Source organism: Urocitellus parryii, chromosome 7 (assembly GCF_045843805.1).
Source record: "Urocitellus parryii isolate mUroPar1 chromosome 7, mUroPar1.hap1, whole genome shotgun sequence".
NCBI lineage: Eukaryota > Metazoa > Chordata > Mammalia > Rodentia > Sciuridae > Urocitellus > Urocitellus parryii.
The window spans coordinates 137420785-137443739 of NC_135537.1; the positions used below are offsets into that span (position 1 = coordinate 137420785).

Here is a 22955-nt window from a genome sequence, read left to right on the forward strand (position 1 = left end):
TTGGTCCCAGGGTTTGAACCTGGGGTGCTTTACCACCAAGCCACATCCCCATCCCTTTTTTATATTTTATTTTGAGACAGGGTTGCACTGAGTTGTTTAGGACCTTGCTAAATTGCTGAGGCTGGCTTTGAACTCCCGATCCTCCTGCCTCAGCCTCAGGAGCTGCTGGGATTACAGGCATGTGCCATGGTGCCCAGTGGCCAGCAAAGACACCAAAGCCAATTCAATGGGGAAAGAAATGTCACACCAACAAATTATGTTGAAAAAAACGGGACTTTCCATACAGGAATAAACAGACTTAACCCTTTACCTCATGCAATGCATAATCAAATAAAATGGAGATGGATATCAATTGGTTCAACACCACCAGTCATCAGAAAAATGAAAATTAAAACCACAATGAGAGCAGCTAAAATTAAAAAGACAATGGCAAACTTTGGGAGGCTGTGGAGCAGCCTGATTTCTAATGGTGTTGCCGGTGGCAATGTAAAGTGGTACGACTATTGGTGAATAGTTTGGCAGTTCTATAGAAAGTTACACATTCACCTATTCTTTCACCACGCAATTTTATTCCTAGGTACTTACCTCAGAGAAATGAAAACACATGACCAAATAAACAAAATTTCTGCCAGAATGTTCACAGCATTTAGCTATTCATTATAGCCCAAATTGGAAACAATTCAAACGTTCCTAAATGGAAGAACAAACAAACTGAGGTATCTTCATACAATGGAATATTACTCAGCAATAAAAAGGAACAAATTACCAATACATTCAGCTGTGTGGGCAATCTCACAAAGATTATGCTGAGCCGGACATAAGAGTTATATGTACCAGTTCCATTTAAATTAAGTTCTAAAATGGGAAAAAATAATTTATGGTTTTAAAAGAATCAGAACACTGGTACTGAGTAGGAAGGGACTGGGAGAACTTCCTTGGTTGACAGAAATATCCTACATCTTAATCAGGGTATGGCTCACACTGGTATATACATTAATAAAAAATAAACAGATAAGATGCAGAAATTTATACTATGTAAATTTTCAAATCCAATTACATCAAAAATAATCTGCAAGAATTATAAGATAGTTGGCCTTAAAACATGAACAAAACCAGGGAAAATATACGGATGCCCAGATGTGCACACAGATGGAGATGGATCATGCAGGCAGGTGCTCCTACAGACATCTCCTCGCTCTAAAGCCGCCAAGAAGCACCTCCGCCCTCAGCAGGTGACTGAATCTTTCCTCCCGTCTGCCTTAAATCAGACTTGCCCTGCCCTTGGGCTCCCCTGTGGGAAATCAAAGGGCTGCTGGGAAGTGGCTCCTGGGCAGGTGTTTGACTCAGCCACGTCTGAAACTGGTGACCTGAATAGGGTCTCTGCAGAGACCAAAGGCAGCTCTCCCAGGGCCCACAGAGCCTCGGCAAGAGCTCCAGTTGAGCAGCCCCCTGACCATGGTAAAGAAGGGAGTGAATGAGGCTGGGCTGTATGTAACTCAGTGGCAGAGCGCTTGCCTCGCCTGTGTGAGGCACCAGGTTAGATCCTCAGCACCGCATAAAAATAAATAATTAAAATAAAGAAATGGTGTCCATCTACAACTACAAAAAAAAATGAAGGGAGCAAATATCTGTCCCCTCATGTCCTCTTTCAAGGTTTTGGGTTTTGCTTTCTTTTCTTTTCTTTTTCTCCTTTTGGTGCTAAGGATTGAACCCAGGGCTTCATGCATGGAAGGCAAGCACTCCAAGGCTTTCTGGAGAGGGGAACTCTACTGATATCCCTCACCCTTCCTGGCCCAGCCCAAGAATCCCTCCACAAATGCCTTCCCACATCTGCATTTAGGTCGCCTGGTGTGGCCAGGATACACGCAGCCCTCTGATTCCCTGCAGGCCAGTGGGCAGGGGAGCCCCAGGACAGTGCACCGGAGAGCGGGGCCAGGAACCAGAAGCAAAGAGAAGAGATGATTCCACCCTGGGCAGTGCAACAAGGGAGGAAGGGAGAATGAATGGCTTATGTGCAATTTGTGAACTAGAGCGAGGGGAGGAGGTGCCCAGGCACGGGTCTGCACAAAAGGACAAAGAAGGCAAAGAGAAGGTCCCCAGATCTCCATTTCCTTCCCAGATATGTGAAGCAAGCACCCTTACCTCCTCTACCTCTGAGGGCTTCTGGAGGCATTGGCTAGCCATGGAGGGATCATACAGATGGTCTGGGTGGAATGTTTGCCTAGCATGCAGGAAGCCCTGGGCTCCATTCCCAGTAAAAACACACACACACACACACACACACACACACACACACACACCCCTACCCACAAAGAGCAATGTGGGAAGAAGACTTTTGTTCTTCCCCACAGAAGGAACTAAGCCTCCATTTCCCTGTTCTGGAAAGAAGGTCGAACTTGGGGCTGCCCTAGAACTTTCATAAAGATAGAAGCAGAAGCTGAGACAGCGGGTCATCTCCCAACTGACCCAGCCAGCCCAGGGCCTGGTGGGGCTCCAGAAACAAGTCTGAAAGTTCAGGTCAAGGTCAGATCAAGTCTCAGCACAGTTAACTTGAACAAAAGGCCCTGATTCAAGAGCCTCCAAAGGGTCCATCCCAACTCCTTTTTTTTGTCAGAGACCAGAAAAATTGTGGCCTATCGTCACAGGGTGTTAGCCCAACCTCCATGCTCCCCAATAGGGCCCCTCCTGACTCCCTCACCCCACCAAGAAGCCGGCCACCTTTCACATGTGAGCCTGGTCACATGCTGAGCCATACGGTTCCTTCTGCTCAGTGAAGGCCCCCTGTAGACAGCAGGCTCTTTGAGGGTCAAGGACTGCTGCTTCAGCATGACCCCAGGGACATGACATGATGCTGGGCACACGATCTGCCCTTCTCAATGCCTGTTGATCCATTTGGCCATGAAACCAGATTCATGAAAAACGTGGCCCTGGAAACCTTCCCACAGCATTCCCAGAAAGACAGCTCCCCAGCCCTCTCCGAGCCCACCCTGCCCCATCCTTGATTTGAGCTCTGGCTGGGAACTGGGCTCCCGTTCAGCCCATCTGCTCAGCATCTCTTTGGTTGCTTTTTCTCAGCTTCCTATTAGGAAAAAAAAAAAAACTGAAAAACACAAACAGCGATGAGGTGGGGGAGGGCGGTGAAGGGCCATTTACCATAGCAGGCCTATTAGTGAAGGCCAGGGGCCGGGCGCCGTGGGGAGAGTCTGGAGCTGCAGACAGCTAGTGCTCCAGCAGTCCCCTCATCATGGAAGGAGCAATTAGAAGAGGGACTGTCCCTGGGTATTCGAGGTGGGATGAGAACACTTCACCAAAAATGGTTTGGGTCTCAGAATTTAACTGTCTTTTTTTTTTTTAAGAGAGAGAGAGAATATTTTTTAATATTTATTTTTTAGTTTTTGGCGGACACAACATCTTTGTTTTATGTGGTGCTGAGGATCGAACCCGGGTCGCACGCATGCCAGGCGAGCACACTACCACTTGAGCCACATCCCCAGCCCCTTAACTGTCTTTTGATGATGGGAGGTACACGACCACCTTCAGTGGGACTTGATGAATCGTTTCCCACTTGTGGGACTCTGGACTTCTTATCTATAAAAGAAATGGATTGCCCACCCCCAACATCCTGACTCCCAAGCTAAGCAATCAGAAGGGTATCCTTGATTTCCCCACCCTGGACCCCTATTCCCAAGGGAACTGGATGAGACCTTACTGGATGAAGCCATCTCCCACTGCCCAGGTGCTCAGGGGCTAGAGAATCAATTCGTGAACCTCTCAGAGCCAGAGATGAAAGAGAGTATATCCAGCCACCATCCATGGTGTCTCAAGCCTCAGTGAACAAAAATAACCCGGGGAGGTTGGGAGGTGTCAACAAAGCAGAGGCCTGATCCCACCCTTAGAGACCAGGGAACCAGGTATGATGAGACAGAAGACTCAGGCAAAAACCAGGGCAGAACAAGTTCCTCCCACTTGGATGTCTTCTACAGTCAAGAGACATCTCCCAGGCACCTTCCACAAGCCAGGGCCTGGGGAATCCAAAAACCAGGACACAGTGACTACACTCAAGGAACTCAGTACAGGAGGAGAATCAACGTTTCGGTAATGGGAAACTGTGATGTTATTTGGTGTGGTCACAAAGGGACAATCACGCTGTTGTGAGCAGGCTGGAGTGAGGTGGGGACTATGGTTTTAAATCCCTGATGAGCAGTTAACTTTACACAAAGAGGAAAAAGTCCTAGCCTCAGAAAAACTCCTAACTGTAGCCACAGGCTGGCAGAGCCACAAAATAAACCCACCTGACAGTCACAAAGAGCACATACAACTCACACTCTGACCCCAACACCAACCACAAAGGGTCCCAACCCAGACTGGAGCCTCAGGATGAGCCTCGATCTTCCTCCATTCCCAGTGCTGACTCTGATCTTGGGGTCAGGACAGAAAAGTCATAAGCTGGGAAATTCCTGAACTGAGTTAAACAGGAAAAGGACAGAGCACTTGGGGAAGGAGAGGTCCTCTGACTGTGGGTCATGGAGCTTTCCCTGAAGATTACTGATCCACTCTGGGCCCCCCCTCCCTGATCACCCCTGGTCCCGGATGGCCAGAGCAGAGCAGATTCCTGACCACTCCTCTGGCTCCTCATCTCCACCTACCCTCTAACTCCTTCCTTTCAACACGTCCGCACACTTGGGTCTGTATCCTCTCACATTTTCACCACCTCCACTCACTCCTCAGCATTATGCCATCTGCTGTCACCTCCACCCCTCTCTAGGACTGGTCTCAGTTACACCCCAGCAACCGTCAGGCCACTCTACCCAGCGGCCACTGTGCATTCCAAGTCATACTTGGCCTTTCCACAGCAGTGGGCCCAGCTGCCCATCCCTTCCCTCGAAATGCCCCTCCTACCATGCCAGTGTCCGGCCTTGTTGGCAGAAGCCCCAGCACCAGTTTCCACCTGGGGGTGCTCCTTAAGCTGCCTCCCCAGGAACCTCTCTTCTCACTCCCCTTCCCCCTGGAAAATTCACCCACCCCAGAGCTTCAGTTCTCTCCTCCATGAGAACCACTCCCAGAGTCTGACCTCCAGGCCACACCCTTCCTCCAAGCCTGGCTCCAAATACCCAGCTGCTCACTGACATGCCCATTCCTGTCTCAGGCATGTCCAACTCAGAACTTCCAACCTGACCCTCATCCTCCCTCCTGGGTCATTCCTGTCTTAAAGAATGGCTATACCAAGTCTAGTTGCTCCAAACCTGGGGGTCATTCTTGCCTCCTATCTCTCCTCAAATCCGCTCACGTCACCCAGCTACCATGCAGGAAATCCAAGATCTGACCACTTTCAAATAAGCCCACTGGCTCCTTGGAGTCAGTCCCCATCCTCTCCCTAGGACTCCTGCAGTAGCCTCTGGATCATCTCCTAATCTCTACTCTGCTCCCTCCCACACATTCCCTTCACAACATCCAGGGTGATTGTTCAAAAGTCCCATCATCTGAATCTTCTAGCCAAACTCTTCAATTACTGCAATACGGAAAACTTCCAAATCCTCTGCCAAACTTCCAGGTGTCTGTTTGACCCTGTCTTCTGCCTATAGTTATCAACCTCTTTATCCCTAATTTGGGATGCTCACCATCCTGGGATGTATGTGTGTGTGTGTGTGTGTGTGTGTGTGTGTGTTGTTTTGAGGGTTTTTTTGTTTTTGTTTTTTTGAAGTAGGGGGAATTGAACCCAGAGCCTGGTGCGTGTTATGCAAGTGCTTTACCACTGAGCCACATCCCCGACCCTACATAACCTTTTCTCTCCTTGAAGCATTTCCCAAGTCTAAACACTGCTGCTCAAGCTGTCACGTGCATTAAAATCACCTGGAAATGTAGGTAAAATTCAAATTCTGAATAAATGGCCTTGGATGGGGCCTGAGAGATTCTGCCTTTTAAAAAAAAAAAAGTATCAGGATGAATTCGGGGTCTCACATGCTAAGCAAACACTCTACCACTGAGCTGCACCCCCCAGCCCTAAGTTTCTGCTCATCTAAGGATCTCCCAAACAATTCAGGTGTTGCTGGTCCTCTGGCCTCAGAATAACAAGGATCTAGAACACTATGCTTCACTCTGACTCCACCTTTGCCTAAGTCCTGTTAAACTCTCAGGGCTCAGTTTAAATACCATTCCCTCCAGGAAGCTCTACCAGTCATCAAAGCCCCTCAGGCACCAGCCTCATATTTTCCCTGAGCCAACTGCACCTCTCCTTGGAACATCTACCATACCTAACCATCCCTCTCTCATTCTTCACTTTACAGCTTTTGACTCCCTAGAGAGACTACAATCTCTAAGACAACAGGAACCACAATATCTAGTTCACTCCTAGGTCCTCAGCACCCAGCACTGGGCTGGCACATCATCAGCACCTGATAGGAAGCTGTTGGTCTAGCCTGCCCTGCCTTCATCTCTGTTCACACTAGCATTTCAATTTCCTTTGAGGAGCCACCCCTCCTCCATTCCAAGTTATTACAGTTTAAGTCATGAGACCACGCCTAGTCAATCAGAGCCTTCCATCTCTCTGGCCACAATGATTGGTTCAGGTATAGACATGTGACCTCAGCCAGGCCAATGAGCTTCCTCCCTGGCACTTTTGTTGGAACTAATGGGAAAAAGATACTCTTTCTTTTCCATGGTGGTTACTTAGCCAAGATATTGTCATTATCTCACCACCACAGAGACAAAGCTTGACAAAGGATGAAACTAACACACAATGCAGAGGGAAAGAGACAAAGACCATGGATATATACTTGCCTGGCATCTATACTTGTTGTGACAAAGGCAAGAAAAGTTCCCTTTTATGCCTTAGATGAAGTGAGTTGTTTCTGTCACTTGCAACCAAGAGTCCTGACTAATACAACATTCAAATAAATATTGGGTGTTGAGTGAATTAAACGAGCGTGTGAGTAAAGGCTGCCAAGAGTACTCAGGGACTCCTCCCAGGCTTTCCAAGCTCTCCTTACAAACTAACCATCCATAAGCAGAGACAAGCTTCCCACGCCCAGCTCTGCAGACCAAGGGGATGAAACTCAGAAGAATGCATGTTCCTTGGCTTTACCTGGTGCAAGCAAACCACCCCAGCATCTGGGTCAGATACCAGCCCTAGAACTAGGCTGGTGGAGATGGCCTGGCTTTTGGTAGGTCCTGGTATTCCACCAGGAGGGGAGTAGAGCTGTCTTCTGTCAGCCCTCTGTCCTGTTCCATCCCCTTCCCACCCCCCACTGAACACCTAACCCAACCAGGGCAGGCTTTACTGCCATTGCATATATTCTCCCTTAGTGTATACCAAGTGGCTCTGTACAAGGCAGGTATCTGATATGTGATGATAACAGGAAGATGGACAGTTTTTATCTGCTTCCTTTGGGGGTATCACACTACAAAAGATTAAGTCAGGGAGAGGGGGAGCAAGACAGATCAGTAGGGAAAAGATGCCTAGTTATTTCCCTGTGAGTCACCTCAGAGCAGAGGCCTGGGACAGGGATACAGGCTGGCCTAGGTGTCCCTTCAGATGACTCAGGAGGAAGGTGACTTCTTCAGAGCCAGTCCTCACCCAAAAAAAGTGTTAAGGCAGGAGGGAGGGGAGAGGATGTACAGCAGCCCAGGCAGGAGCAGTGGCTGAGCAGCAAGCCCCCCTGAAGGCCAGTGCAGGCCCAAGGAGCCATCCTGCAGGGGGTGGGAGCAGGAGTAGTGAAAGGTGAAAGGGGAAGAAGATTGTGGGGGTGGGGGTGGCAGGGAAGATAGGCTCCTCTTTCCAGGAAGAGGATAGCCCTAGGCCTGGGGTCCTGGGATGTGATCTCCCAGGAAAGAGGCTTCTGAATAAAGTGCTGATACACCACTGCCCCCCTCCCAGCCTTCAGGGCAACTCTCACGTAGGAATTGGAGTAATAGGGCCATCCCAAGGAGACCAGAGAGAGGCAGGTAGGCCAGCATGCAGATGCCACCCAAGTCCCAGGAACATCCACTCCCAGCCCCAAACAGTCCCCGGCAGCTGCCCCTTAAGACACCCAACTACATTCTGTCTCTTCTACCTCCTCCAGCCTGGGCCCCTTGTTCCCAAACCCCACCCCTCCACAAGGCCTCTCGCTAATAACCAAGCATCCTGCCAAACCCATTTCAGTCCCAGTCTATTTCCTCACTGCCCCTTGACACAAACACCCCTGAGTCTCCATCACACTTTCCTCCTGCTCTGGAAAGCTTAATTGGATGCTGGTTCCAGAGGCAACAGGCACTCCATGGCCCCCAGTGGGACAAGGGCAGCTGGCCTGGAGCCAAAGCCACAGTCAGGCCTCAAGACTCTCCCCCACACTCCCTCCCTCACTGCTTCCCAGCCAGGAGCTTCTTACCTTCATGGTGGGGGGCGCAGTGAGAGGAGGGGACAGTGGCCGGTCTGGGAGGGTCACATCTGAGCTGTTGGCCAGCTCCTGCTTCCTGTGAAGAGACCAAAAAAAAAAAAAAAAACAGAAGTGGTGAGCAAGGCCCTGCCCATGCCTTCCCTTTCTGCTCTAAGAGTGGCTGGGCTTGGGAGGCAGCCTGATAGACAATGCAGAAAACCAGAGTTGACTGTCTTCCTTTATTGTGACGTACTAACATCTAAAGACGTGGTTCCTGGGGGATCCCTGGACCACCAGCAGCCCCTGGGAGCTTCTTAGAAAGGTGAGTCCTCAGGTGCAGGCCAGAACCTCCAGGGATGGGGCCCAAGAATCTGTGTTTTAATAAGTTCTCCAGGTGATTCTGATGTACCTGAGGTCTCAGACCCACAGACTAGGCTGGGGAAGGGGATGGGAGCAGGGGTCAATGTGCGGGATTCATTCTCCTTTGGGCCCCTCTATACATATACACACACACACACACACACACACACACACAGGCCCAGGCAGGACAGCTGACCTTGGGAAGCCAGGGAGCTGCAGGTTAAACTTATTTTAGTCCATGTGGGCTAGGACCAGAGAGAGGCAGCTAAACAGAGTTGTGTCACCATGGCAACATGATTGCGACAAGTTCGCGGCTCTCACACACTCCCCACTTCCCATCTGGCCCTTGCCAGTGACCAGGGAGAGCTTGTTTGCTGTCCCATCACCAGGCAGACTGGGGTGGGAAAAGGCTTCGGAGAGAATTACGAAACAGGGCCAGCTGGGCAGAACCTGGGGCGTCCCAGAGAGAGAGAGACTCTGGTGTCCAGGACATGCCCTGGCTAAAGAAAGCATAACAGTACTGAGAGCCTAAGACCCACAGAGCCATCCAAATGCCCAGCTTTACCAGAAGCAGCCAAGAGAATCAGCCCAACACACATGTCTCACTAAAATGATCAATGGGCCTCCAACTGCCACCTGGGGAGAATGCTTCTGCACCTCTTTCCAGCCAGCAGGGATGACAGCTCCCACCCAAGCCTTCATGAGAGAAGCACACATTCCCTATTCCTGAGCCTAGAATCCCACCCAGCATTCTAGGGTGAAGCACTGTCTGGCTCTGGGGCTCAGTCACCAACACCTCTTAGCCCATGTGACAGGCCCAATCTAACACCTCCTGAGACATCAGGCTGGGCTACAGGACCATGCTACCCTGGCACAACAACCCTTGCCCGCCCAGAAGCCAGCCACCCTTCTCTGTCCTCTGGCCAGAGGACAGTGGTGAACATCTGGCTTGGCACAGGATTCACATGACTCCATTAACCTCAACCTTGGCCATGCCCCCTTTCTGCTCCTCCACCTGCCTTCATCTTAATTTCTTCCTGGACCTTGGTGATGTGACCTATGAGAGTTGGAGAGGGGGTTCTCCCCCCTCCTAATCCAAACTGTAACTGGCTCAAGAAACAAGCAGGGCCAAGATTCAGAACATGAACACACACATGAACATGCACACCCATTCACACTCACATAAAGAAATGCATCAGCTCCTTCTATCTTGCAGCCACCAGCCTCCCCTTCCATACTTGACCTCAGACATGACCTCCATGGGTCCTGTCTGTGGACTCAACAGAGCTGGTCCAGCACAGGCTCCACTCTCCTCAGCCCACTCTCAAGCAGCCACTGCTCCTCCTCCATGGGCCTGGCCCCTGAGACGCAGGAGCTGGGAGGGGAAGGGAGGAAGGATGATGGAGTATAGGGAGCACCATCCTCAAGTCCCTTAAAGTGATGACAGGGTAGCTCCCCTTGGGGCTGGAAGGCTGGCAGGGAAAATCAAGCAAGAGCAGAGGGCAAGCAAGACCCCCACTGAGCACTGGGGTTGTGGCTCAGTGGTAGAGCGCTTGCCTAGCACGTGTGAGGCACTGGGTTCGATCCTCAGCCCCACAAAAAAAAAAAAATAAATACCATAATTAGTCGTAGTTGTGTCCATCTACAACTAAAAAAAAACTTTTTTAATACTTAAAAAAAAAATCCCCACCCAGCAGCCACCAGGATGCTCTGAGCTTAGAAGGATCACTGGCCCACTCCCCTGGAGATAGCTTGTAAACACCTTGATCAACAGCAGCCCAGGCTCTCCAGGAACACAAACCCTAGACAAGGGCAATGCTGGCAGGTTGTTAACATCACTGGCCAAGGGTTCTATGTCCACATCCATAGATCCAGAACCAATATGATTATTGTCCAGAGTCTCTGAGTCCCAAGCAAACGGCCCCCAACACCAACCCTCCCTGGACTGAGCCCTCTCCCCTGAATCAGCCTGTTTCCCCTGAATGTTGGAAAAACTCCTGGAAGCAGTGAGTGGTAAAGACCATCAAGTGGGAACATAGGGCAGTTTCTGCCAGAAGGGTTTTCCAAGTGACACCTGGGAGCAGGAATGAACACTTGTGGCTAACAACTTCCTGCCAGCTCCAGGGCTGTGTCCAAGTCCCCAGAAAGGAGACCAGGGTGGGCAGAAGACATGGCTGCTGCCTTCAGAAAGATCAGAACTCAGAGTATGCACAGGTTTTTGGCTACAAATTAAAGTCCACCTTGCCTTGGTATCTGAATGGCTTTGAGGGGCACCTGTGGGCTAGTGTGGGCCACACTGCACCATTCCCACTCTTGGCTGCAGCCCTCCCCACTACTTTAGAGTTAACTGCCTGTTAAGGGTTGAAATTGTTCCCCAAAAAGATATGGTGACATCCTCATCCGCAGTACCCATGACGAGGGCCTTATTTGGAAATAAGATCTTTGCATATATAATCAAGATGAGTTCACAGGGGAAGCCTTCAATATGACCAATGTCCCTATAAGAAGGGAAGGCAACCAGTAAAGGCAAGGACATGTGGAGTGGAGGCAGAAACTGGAGTGAAGCAGCCGCAAGCTGGGAATGCCAAGGATTGGCAGTCACCACCAGAAGCTACAAGAAGCAGCGGGAAGCCAGGCACAATGGCATCCCATTGTAATCCCAGTGTCGCAGGAGGATCGTGAGTTCAAAGATAGCCTCAGCAATTTAGCAAGGCCCTACGCAACTTAGTAAGACCCTTTCTCTAAATAAAATGTTTCAAAAGGGCTGGAGATGTGGCTCAATGGCTAAGTGCCCCTGGGTTCAATCCCCAGTACCATTAAAAAAAAAAAAAAAAAAAAGAGGAAGAAGCAGCAAGGGAGGACACTGCCCTAGAGTTGTCAGAGGGAGCACAGCAGTGCATGGTAATGACAGCCTTAACAGGAACAATACACAGCCCATGTCCCCAGTTAGTTCTAGCCTTGGTCTCGTGACTGGTACAAAAACAAGAAGGTGAAATCCATTGCTATGGTTTAGATATGAGGTGCCTCCCAAAAGCTCCTGCATAAGACAGTGTCTGAACACTCAGAGGTGAAACAATTGGGTCATGATAACTTTAATCCAATCAGTGAATTAATCCCTGACTGGATTAACTGACTGGCAACTGAAGGTGGGCAGGGTGTGGCTGGAGGAGGTGGGCACTGGGGGTGCACCTTTGGGGTATATATTTTGTATCTCTCTGCTTCCTGACCGTCAGGTGAGCTGCTTCCCTCCGCCACACTCTTCAGCCCCAATGTCCTGCCTCAACTCGAGCCCCGAGGAATGGAACCATCTATGGACTAAGACCTCTGAAACCGTGAGCCCTGAAATAAACTTTTCCTCCCCTAAAATTGTTCTTGTCAGGTCTTCCTGTCACAGAGGCAAAAAAAAGCTGACTAAAACAACCATGCTTCTGCCCCACCTCTCTGCTCTGATCTGCTGTGCTCGACCTTGTCCTGCCCCAGTCCTCATGACAATGACATTTGCATGTGAGCCACCCTGCTCCCAGGACAGCCAGGCCAGACCTGGCCACCAGCTGGTACAAAGATAAGATAGAGTAAGAGCTGCATGCTCAGGGAAGGGGCAGCCCTTTCTCTCCCACTCAGGCAAACATATCACACACAAGAAAGGGAAATGGTGTGATTATATCAAGGTATAACCTTGAATCTGCTCTCCTTGATGATGAGCAAAAGGTAAATGATTAGCAGAGGGGACAACTTTCGTGTAAGCCACAGTGATCCTGCCATGTGTCATGACCCCGAGACTGAAAACCGCCGGTGACCAACCCAGACAGAACTCACACGGGCTCTAAGGACATAGGGTCCCAGATCCAACTAAGGACCCAGAGGGACCCAAAGAGGAGAGGAAGCCAGAGGAAGAGGAAATTTGTACACTCAGCTGAAAGAGAGGGCTATGCAGGTGGCTGAATGGGCAGATCAGGGGTCCTGGAGACCCTGAGCTCCTCACTCAGCATCTCTGCCACCCCAGGGCCAGGTGGCGCTGATGCATCCCACTCTGGGATTCTTTCCCTAAAGTATGAAAGATCCTGAGCCCATGGGAGGGCTCAGAGAGGTCAGCAGCGGCCCTGGCCTTTAGCCAAAGGCACTCACGAGAAAAGAACCAAAGGGACCTGGAGAAGAAGCTGTGAGAGTCCCTGTGACTACACCTAGGCTTCCAGGGTCCTCACCTCACCCTAGGTGGCTCTGCCCCAGACGCCTGAGGTCATTACAACAGTTCACCATCTTGTACAAGATGCTACACTAGGAATCAAGAGACTCCTAGCATTCAAGTCTGGCTTTCCCTGAGAGTCTACTGTGTGACCTTGGTTAAGTTACCTCATCTCTCTTTGTCTAAGTCCCTTCGCCTGCAAAGATGCAGGTAATAACGTTCTGAGGAATTAAAAGTAATGGCTATAAAATAAAACACAAAGTCCTACATACAAATATAGGCGATGATGATGATGATGATGATGATGATGATTCATAAAATGTATTTCATAAAATGGCGATCTGGTCTCCAAGTGAAAACAAAGAACCAAGGGTTCAGGGCTGTTTAAATGTCTCACAAAAACATTCCTGGCATCTCAATAAGCTCCAGTTCTAGCCCTAGGGATCTACTCCCAGGATTACAATTATTGGTTAATAATCAACAGCAGGAAAAATCCCCACCTAACAGCTCTGGGTCCAGGTGTGAGGCCTCCCTGCAGCAGGGGGTTCCTACAAACCTCCAAACCTCCAAACTCCCCTTTTCTGCAGCTTTCACCAACACAGCTCCCCAGCCACCCCATCACACACAGCTACTCTATCCCTGGCCTCCCAAATAGCCAATAGAGGAATATGGGCAACCGGACCACTGGGAAGAGCTTCTCGGGAAAACCAAGTGAAAAGGAGAAATAGGATTCACAGAAGCAACCCGAATGTCCATCAACCAATGAATAAATAAGCAAAATACAGTCGATCCCCACAATGAAATATTATCCAGTAATTAAAAGGAATAAAGAAAATCAAGTGCAGCGGCGCACACCTATAATCCCAGCGGCTCAGGAGGCTAAAGCAGGAAGATAACAAGTTTGAGGCCAACCTCAGTCATTTAGCAAGGCCCTAAGCAACTGAGCAAGACCCTGTCTCTAAATAAAAAATAAAAAGGGCTGGGGTTGTGGTTCAGTGGTTAAGCACTCTTGGGTTCAATCTCTGATACCAAAAATTAAAAAAAAAAAAAAAGAATGAAGGGCTTACATATGCTATACTATGGCTGAATCTTGAAAATTCATGGTAAGTGAAAGAAGCCGATCCCAAAGGGCCACATTACTGTATGGTCTCATTTCTATGAAAAATCTGGATTGGGCAAATCCAGAAACAAAATAGATCTGTGGTTGCCAGGAGCTTGGGGGAGGAGGGCCTAGGGAGCAACTCCTAGTGGAGACAGAGTTTCTCGAGGTGATAAAAATGTTCTGGAACCAGACTGTGGTGATGGTTGTACAACTCTGTGAATAACTTGAAACCTACTGAATTATGTACACTTCAAATGGATGAATTTTATATATATATGAATTATATCTCAATTTTAGAAAAAGGAATAAGAAATGGCTGAATGAGCTCCATCTCTGTCATTCCTGCTGCTTAATTTCCTCTCCAGCTGCCTTCTGGTGCCCCCAGGGCCTTGAATGGTGTGGACGGTCCTGCTTTGTGGTCATGGTAGTGTGGGGGCGGGGAAACAGAACTCAGGAGAGAAGGGCTCTGGCAGGTGGAGGGGGTGGGTCCCAATGCCCTGTTTGATGAGCTTCCTGGGAAAAAGCAGGTGTTGCTCACCTGTTGGCACCTGGCAGGATTGACCTGGGTGTTCCCTCCCACCCCAGTGCAGACTCTAAAACCTCCCCAGAGATTCAAAGCACAATGTGAGACCTTTGGTGATTCAAAACTTCCCAAATGACAACCCCCACCCCCAATTCAATCCCAGGGCACAGAGATCAGCAGACCCTGGGAGAAACCCTGAGATGCTGTCCAATAGCCTAATTACACAGACAGGCCTGGAGAGCCATGGGAGTTGCCCAAAACTGTGCCTCCCTCCTCCTCTCCAAGGAGGCACAGTTTACAAACCAGTTTACACACTCAGGCCAAGCGTGCTGGAAGTGAGAGATCACAGCTCCAGAAGAACTTGTCAGGAAGCACGACTCCTTTATGGACATTTACAGCACTTACTGAGTGTTGGGGCCCTTGTGTAAAGGAAGAGGAGAGAGGGAGCTAAAGGGGTCTATGGATCTCCATAAGGAGTGGACAGATAGCAGAAGCCTGGGCTGAGGAGCCAGGAGGTGTGCCAGGCGGATCAGGTGTGGACTCTGCTGCTGGTCTCACCCTGAGCAGCAAGATGCAGCTGCATGTGGGGACCTAGTAGAGGCCTGGGTGAGGTTCTGTGGCTGTAGCATCAAAGAATACGCTGGCTTTGTGTATACTGGGTACAGGGACACTGCCCTTCCCTGGAGGACCCTGAAGCCCTTAACTGGGCCAGAGGTAGGAGGAAAAAGGGCAGTAGCTAAGAGAAGCAGACAAAACAGACCCAATCAGCCTCAGAGAACCAGCCATGACCCTCAGAGGCCCCTGGAAGAGGATGGCTGGGCCTCGTTCTCCATTATATCTTGGGCAGTGGACCAACCTACCCATGTGGGCAAGCCATCCCTCCTTAGGGGGAAAAAAAAAAGTCTTTGCTGAACAAGCAACTACTAGAGCTGACTAATGCTTTAATGTTCACACATGAGCAGGTGGTGACTCCAGGGGTTCAGTGTGGGCCCAAAGTCACAGTCAGAAAATGCAAGAGGCAGACCTTACCCTCCAGATTTCTGACCCCGATTCCATTGCTCTTTCCATCACCATTAGAAAGCCAGCTCTGTGCAGCCTGCATGCCACTGCAGGGTGTGAGAGGACACAGGTCAGCAACCCTCTTGGGTCCTCTAAGCTCAAGTTCTTGGGAGACCCGAGGTGGGCTGTGTCTCATCATGGGTGGTGATGTCTGTATTACTGACAAGCATCTGGGAATATGATCCAAGCAGGAGCAGTGAAATGCAGAAACCATCCTGAAAGCACCGCATACCCACACGAAGACCCCACTGACCAGACGTTATTGTGTTAAAAGACATAGAATAAAGTGCCACGGGACAGAGGGAAGAGAGGCCCAGACCTCCTGGGGGAATCAACTAAGGCACCCAGAGGAGGTAACAGCTGCTCCAGGCCCGGAGGGAAAGGCATTTACTGGGAGAGAAATAGCAAAGGGAGAGGTACAGGGCACAGGTGTACAGAGGAAAGCAAATGGCACTGTGGACAGCGGCATCACTTACACAGAGGAAGCACGTGCCTAGCACATGGCAGGCTCTTGAGAGGCCACTGCCATCAAATAGTCTGCAAGGACTTCTCATGTCCTAAGTACTATTCAAAGAGATCCACATATACATCTCATTTCCTACGCACCACAATCCTTTAGAGGACATATTATTGATCCTGAAACTGAGGCTCATTGTTGCTGAAGCAAGAGATTAAGTAACTTGCACAAGAACATGTCTCTGGAAAGTAGCAGAGAAGACTTGCATCCAGGCAGTCTGACTCCAGAGTACATGACCTTAACCACCATGCTGCAATGCCTCTGAGAAAGAGAAAGGTATCAGCTCGAGAGCGGTTTCCACATCATACCACTTTACTGAGCAGGACACCTGGAGGCCAGGAGAGGAGAGGAGGCCCCTAGAAAAACTTGTAGGGTTAAGAAAGCCAAAAGATAAAGGACAGAAGGGCCAGTGCCCAGGAGGGGTGGTGGGCAAGTCCCCTGCTGTACAAGAGGCTTCATTACTAAGTGCTAAAGAATCCCCTAAGCTGCTGTGTCTGTGCCCTCCAGCCTTCACGGCGCACTGCATCATCTGGAAATTGCCAACTGAGCAGCTTTGCTCACGTGCTCAGCGATTCTGCTTGGCGCTACCTGGCCTCGGTTGAGGGAGCTACATCATGGTCAGAGCAAAGGCAGCCAGCTCCCAAGGTCACAGACAGCATCAGAATCCAACACGAAAGCCCAGAGTCACAAAGATACAGCATATATTGGCACTTTCCCAGCCTGTGAGCCTTTCTTAACCTGGATGTGGAGGGCATGGGTGCTTATTTTATGATTCACTCAGTTTGGGCATATGACATTTATCACAATAAAACATCATTTGTAAGTAGGGATAAGTATGTCCTTTCAAATTGTTTTAGGAAATAAAGATAGTTGGGCAGGGGAATGCTGCTCAGTGGCACAGTGCTTGCTTAACATGTGTAAGGCCCTGGGCTGATCCCATATGAGAAAAGAAAAGAAAAAGGAAATAGAGATATTCTTAAGGTTGTCGAGATTTCCCACAACAAACGTCAGACTGACCACATGAATTTATTTCACTTCTTCTGATATAAACAAATATAAATAAATATTTCCCTTAAAATAATAGTAGCAGGAAAAGTGTGAACTGACAAACATAATAGAAGAGAAAAACAGCCCACAGGAGATTATAGGTACTTGGAGGATGGGCAATGGATAGCGCATGGTAACTGCCCTGGCAGAGTGGTGTCCACAGAGGATAATGTAGTTGAAAAGAGGAGGCTTCACCCTGGAGAACCCCAGGAAGCCTCAAGGTCCCACATCTGACATGCAGCACCAAAAGCTTGGTGGAGAGGAATTGATAGACACTTGAGATGCTAAGCCTTTGGACTCCCATATTACTTCCCTAGCAGTCAAATGATGCTCCCCGCCACCATGATAAATAGAACAAGCTAGGTTCCTCCAATGGAAAGAGAGGCTTCTACCAACCACTGACCACTGCCCCATCACCCCTGCATGGAAGCCCACAGGCAGCAAGTCAGCCCACCCACACAGAGCTCACAATCCACTTCCTAGAGTCTCGTTCTTGGGTACAGAGAGAAAAACCAAGGTGCAGACATTTGACAACCAAGGCTCCGACGTGAAGAAGAGACACCAAAGTAAACAAGAGGACCCTGAAGGAAACAGCCAATGCAATGAATCCATGGAAACTTCAAAACACAGCAGAAACTAATATCATCAGAGAGATGAAACAAAATTTTACATCCATGACACAAGGAAAGAATGTTATAAAACCAGAATGGTGGGTTGGGGTCGTGGCTCAGTGGTAGAGGGTTTGCCTAGCACATGTGAAGCACTGGATTCGATTCTCAGCACTGCATATAAATAAACTTTTTTAAAAAACAGAATGGTCAGGATACAAGAAAGAGATGTTAGGAATTGAAACTATGACTGGAAGACTTAGTTGAGGAAGTCTACCAATAAAAGACAGAAATGGGGGGCTGAGGATATAGCTCAGTGGCCGAGGTTGGATTCAATCTCCAAGACTGCACAACATAAATAAAAGAAATTTGGAAAATAAAAATATCAGAGGATCCAATATCTGACCAACGAAAGTTCCAGAAAGAGGTAATAGAGAAAAGGGAGGGAAGCTGTAGTAGCTAGTATCCAAAGTTGGCCTTCTGATGAGCCATGTGTCTTGATATTGATGTCCTGTGTGGTCCCCTTCCCCTGAATCTGGGCTAGCCCTGCGACTTCAGTTTTGATCAACAGAAGGGGATGGAAATATCATTACTTAACTTCCATGGCTGAGTCATAAGAACTTTTGCAACTTCCACTTGATCTCTAGGAACATTTGCTCTAGGGGAAACAAGCCAGCATATATAAAAAAAAAAATCTGAGATTACCATGTCACATGGAGAAGCTGCATAGAGAGAGATGCTCAGCCAACTCCCAGATGTTCCAGACATCCCAGTTCCTGCACATGAGGAAAGCATCTTGGCCATTTCAGGCCCAACAGATGCCACAAAGAGAACCTGGGAATCAAGCCAGAGCCCAGGCCACCGACATATGGCCCCAGTAGAGCATCCCAGCCATCTCTAACCATCTGAGCCACACGAGATGAGGTCCCAGACATTGTGAAAGCATCCATCTTCAGTGTACCCTTGCTGAATTCCTAACCCAAGGAATTTTGGCATAAAATTTCACTATAACAGAAGCAAATTATCAGAAAAACAGTACAAGAACATTTTCCAAAACTGAAGGTCTTGAGTCTTTCAAATCACCAAGTACTCAGCACAATAAATGACATAAGATCCACCTGAAACATTGTCATGGAATTTCAGAACATGTGGGTAAATGAAAACTCTTCAGCAACTCCAAAGAACAAGTACAAATTACACACCATATACATAGGAATGGAAAGGTACACATCACTAGACTTTCCAACAGCAATTCTAGGATCTAGTATGCAATAATGTAATAACCTTCAAAATTATTTAAACCTAAAATTCTATACCCAGGCAAACTATCAACCAAGTGTGAGAGTAGAATAAAGATATTCTGAAATATTCAAGAACTCAAACACTTTGCCCTCTTGTACCCTTTAGTGGGAGGCAACTATTAAAAAATAACCACTACAGAAAGTTCTGGTAGTGAGGTCTCCTGGTGGAAAGAATGGAATGGACAAGATTTCTACCAGGTACAAGCTTTGCTTTTTGTTTGGCTTTGTTTTGTTACTATGGATTGAATCCAGGGGCCCTCTATCACTAAGCTACATTCCCAGACCCACCTCTGTTTTTGAGACAGTCTTGCTAAGTTGCCCATGCTGGCCTGGAACTTTTGATCCTCCTGCCTCAACCTCCCAAATTGCTGGGATTACAGACATGTGCCACTGTTGCAAGCAGATGCCAGCTTTGGGGTCAGGGAAAACTATTTAAGGAATTATGGAAGGATACATATAAATAATTTAAAAAAGAAAAAAGAAAGATATGTACATAGAAAACCTTGTTATGTTGGAAACACCAGTTAATCATTAACTCCAAAAAAAAGTGAAAAGTAAACATAATTATAGCATGCTCCATGACTCTACAATAAAAAATATTTACACAGTCACAATAAGAAACATTGACTACTGAATTGAACCAAAAAATGGTGCCATTAGGAGGATATAGTGCACACTAAGGGGTCCATGTCTTGGCTGAATTCCTGGTTAAACCCAAAGAGAAAGGAGCCACCCTGCAAAGGGCCCAGCACACGGGTATGTTCAACCATCCATGCTTAGAAATCACTCGTCAGTCCGTTAGTCACTCTATCACTGGGCCGACTGGCTCTTCTAGCTAAGCCACCACTCCACTCCACTCTCTCTCTCTCAACTCTTCTGAATAAGTTAGAACTCAGTGACATACCAGATGAGGGGGCTTTGTTAATTGGTTCAAACTAAATAACATCCTCAGTAGAAGAGATCAAAGCATTTCAAGGTGAATGTGTCTGGTCTAGTCCATTAATCGTGTTATTCCCTATCTAAGAAAAACAAACACTGGGCGTGTCGCTCGGGAGTAGAGTACTTGCCTAACGTGAGCAAAGCCCTGGGTTTAATCTCCAGCACTGCAGAAGAAAAAAAAAAAAAGAAGACAAACACTCAAACACTTGGAACCGTTTTTCCAGTACTGAGACAGGGCATGTGGCCCATCCTCATTCTTGCCCTTCTTGCCTGGGACCATGCTTTATATTGGAAGGTAAATGTTAAGGATAAGGGGTTCCAACTGTGGCCAAGCAACAAAGCACAGCTGACTGGGTCCACAGGGACTAGGCCTGCCATCTCATCTCAATGACACTCTAATCTGACATACAAAATGAGTCAAATCTAGTGATGTCAAAACTCTGTTTCCTCCCAATGTTGGCCTCTTTCTTGAGGACTTCAAGAAAGGAAGGATACAATAACTGTGAGAGCCTCCAGGACCACACTGGAAGCTGGGCCTGACACTGTGCTACTACACGGCTGCAGGGTTCAGAAGAGGGGCTTGGCAGGCTGGAGGATCACTGGCTAAGCAAGATCTCCAGCTGATGAGCAGAAACCTAATGGCCCAGCCAGGCTGACCTCTGACCCAGTGAGAGCAGAGGCTCCTGCCTCACTCTTTGGCAGGTCTCTCATGTGCACCCTGACCACTGGCTGGCCCAGCACAGTGCCTAGCACTGAATGAACTGGAAAATGAAAAATCAAATGGAAATTTATAGATTATAAGAGATAGAGGGCTAAACTGAGATGCTGCCTCCACTGCAATTGGTCTGTTTACTGTTGCTTCTTTGGCTGACCTCAACTCTCTGATCAAGAGTGAGACAACTGACCCATGTCCCCACCAGTTTGATGTTACTGAAGTCACATGATTTCTCACCTTTGATTTCTCCTCTGGATAATAGATGGTAGAGGTAATATACTTCATCATCATATCATCATCATCATATAGTTAATATTTATTTAGTACTAAACTCAAATTTATTTCACTTAATCTTCTCCACAACCCTATGCAGTACATACAGAATTATTCTCCCATTTTCTCCCATTACAAGCTCAGTGGCTCATGCCTGTAATCCCAGGAGATTGAAGTAAGGGGATCATAAGTTTGAGGCAAACCTGGACAATTTAGCAAAAGCCTGTCTCAAAATAAAAAAAAACAGTCTGGGATGTATTTCAGCGATAAAATGCCTCTGGGTCCAATCCCCAGTGCAAAAAAAAAAAAAAAAGAAAAAGAAAAAAAGAAAGAATTATTCTCAGATTTTATAGATGAAGAAACTGAAGTACAGAGATTCCGACTTGTGAATGTTTCCACAGCAAGTAAGCGTCAGAGCTGGCATTCTAAGGGGCCCTGGAGAGTGAGTTCTGCAGAGCTCTCCTCTGATGTGGTCTGCTGAGGCACTGGGGTCATTCACTAACCTCTCTGTGTCAAAAAGGGTAGTTCAAGGACCTCAGGTGCATCTTCCTGGACAATCCTGAGGTCCAAAAGCAACACGGCTTGGGAAAGCACCTGAGGTGGACACTGTTTTGTTTTGTTCTTGTTTTTTAAGAAAAAAAAATATTTTTTCATTTGCTAAATGCCTACCAAAAAAAAATCTTTTCAAATACAAATAACCTATTCTTGAAATGTTTCAAAAGATACCATCAAGTAAGAGGCTACCATTCTTTTTCTGATTTTTAAATCTTCCTTGTCAATATTAATAGATACTCATTGGGGGAAAAATCTTCAGAGAATCCAGAGGCATCAAATGAAGTGCTCTGGGTGTGAGGAGGGGCCCTGCCACAGCTGCCTTCTGCTCTTCTAGGGTGGCACATTAAACCACAGCACTAGACCCCGGGGAGCAGCCCCTGCACCTGCCACAGGGAGTCAGGGATGGGAAGAGGCTGGTGTTTTGGGCTTCGCGCTCGATCGTTTCCAGCTGCCCTGGCCATTTAAGTAACTAGATGATGCATCAACGTCAATAATTCTGGATGGGTCTGTCCACGAACACAGCATTGTTCTCCCTAGGGGCCCCAAAGTCAACCTCAGCAGGCAGCTGGAGCCACTAAGAATTAAGAGCCTCGGCCCAGGCCGCAGCCTTCCCCTCCCAGATCCATTCCCTGCCCCAGTTTGCAAGACTCAATGTTGACAAAAAGAGGCCACTCCTAGGACAGCCAAAAAATCATCCAAGGCCGCTTAAGCCCATGGACGTGAAACTTTGTGCATGCAATGGATCGGAAGCAGCCAAAGGGGGAGAACACAGAGCCTCTTCCTGCTGAAGGAACCTCACTACAGCCTCAAGACTCAGTGGGGCACCTAGCTTCACGTTTGTTGACCTTCATCCAACATGCTCCAAGCACACCGGTCCAGCCCCCTGCACATCACCTGGCTCCTGTGGACTTTTGGTGACTATTTGCTTAAAAAAAAAAAAAAAAAAACTTAAAAGAGCTTGGGTCAGTGTCCCATGAGAAAGTATAATGAGAACCTTTTAGCCAGATCCTTCCAGAAATGTGTCTATTTGCACTACTCAGAGGGCATGGACTGTCTTACCCTTCTCTATACAGCACACATCATTCAAGACAGCACCCTATCCTGTGGGCCCTCAAAATGTTCATACACAGACTATATTTGTGCAACTGTCCCTTGTCCCTGAGTATCTGTAAGGACTTGGAACCAGGGCTCCTCCCCCTCCAAAATCTACAGATACTCAAGTCCCTTATCTAAAATGGCAAATTAAGGCAGGGATGTAGCTCAACGGTACAGTGCTTGTTTAGCATGCACAAGACCCTGGGTTCAATCCCCAGGATCAAAAAGAAAAATACAGAATTTGGGGTGGGGGTGAAGCTTAATGGTAGAGTGTGTGCTCAGCATGTTTGAGGCCCAGAGTTCAATCCTCAACATAAAAAAGCA

The 22955-nt window shown here is 48.1% G+C and overlaps 1 protein-coding gene across 2 annotated transcripts in view; it reads right to left on the bottom strand.

The window, feature by feature from the left end:
- Rap1gap2 (RAP1 GTPase activating protein 2) overlaps positions 1 to 22955 on the bottom strand; it is a 180070-nt gene that overhangs the window by 86428 nt on the left and 70687 nt on the right. For both annotated transcript variants that reach the window (XM_077800504.1, XM_077800503.1), the window contains one exon: positions 8367 to 8451. In XM_077800504.1, the coding sequence (XP_077656630.1) occupies positions 8367 to 8451 (85 nt within the window). The remainder of the gene's footprint in view (positions 1 to 8366; positions 8452 to 22955) is intronic.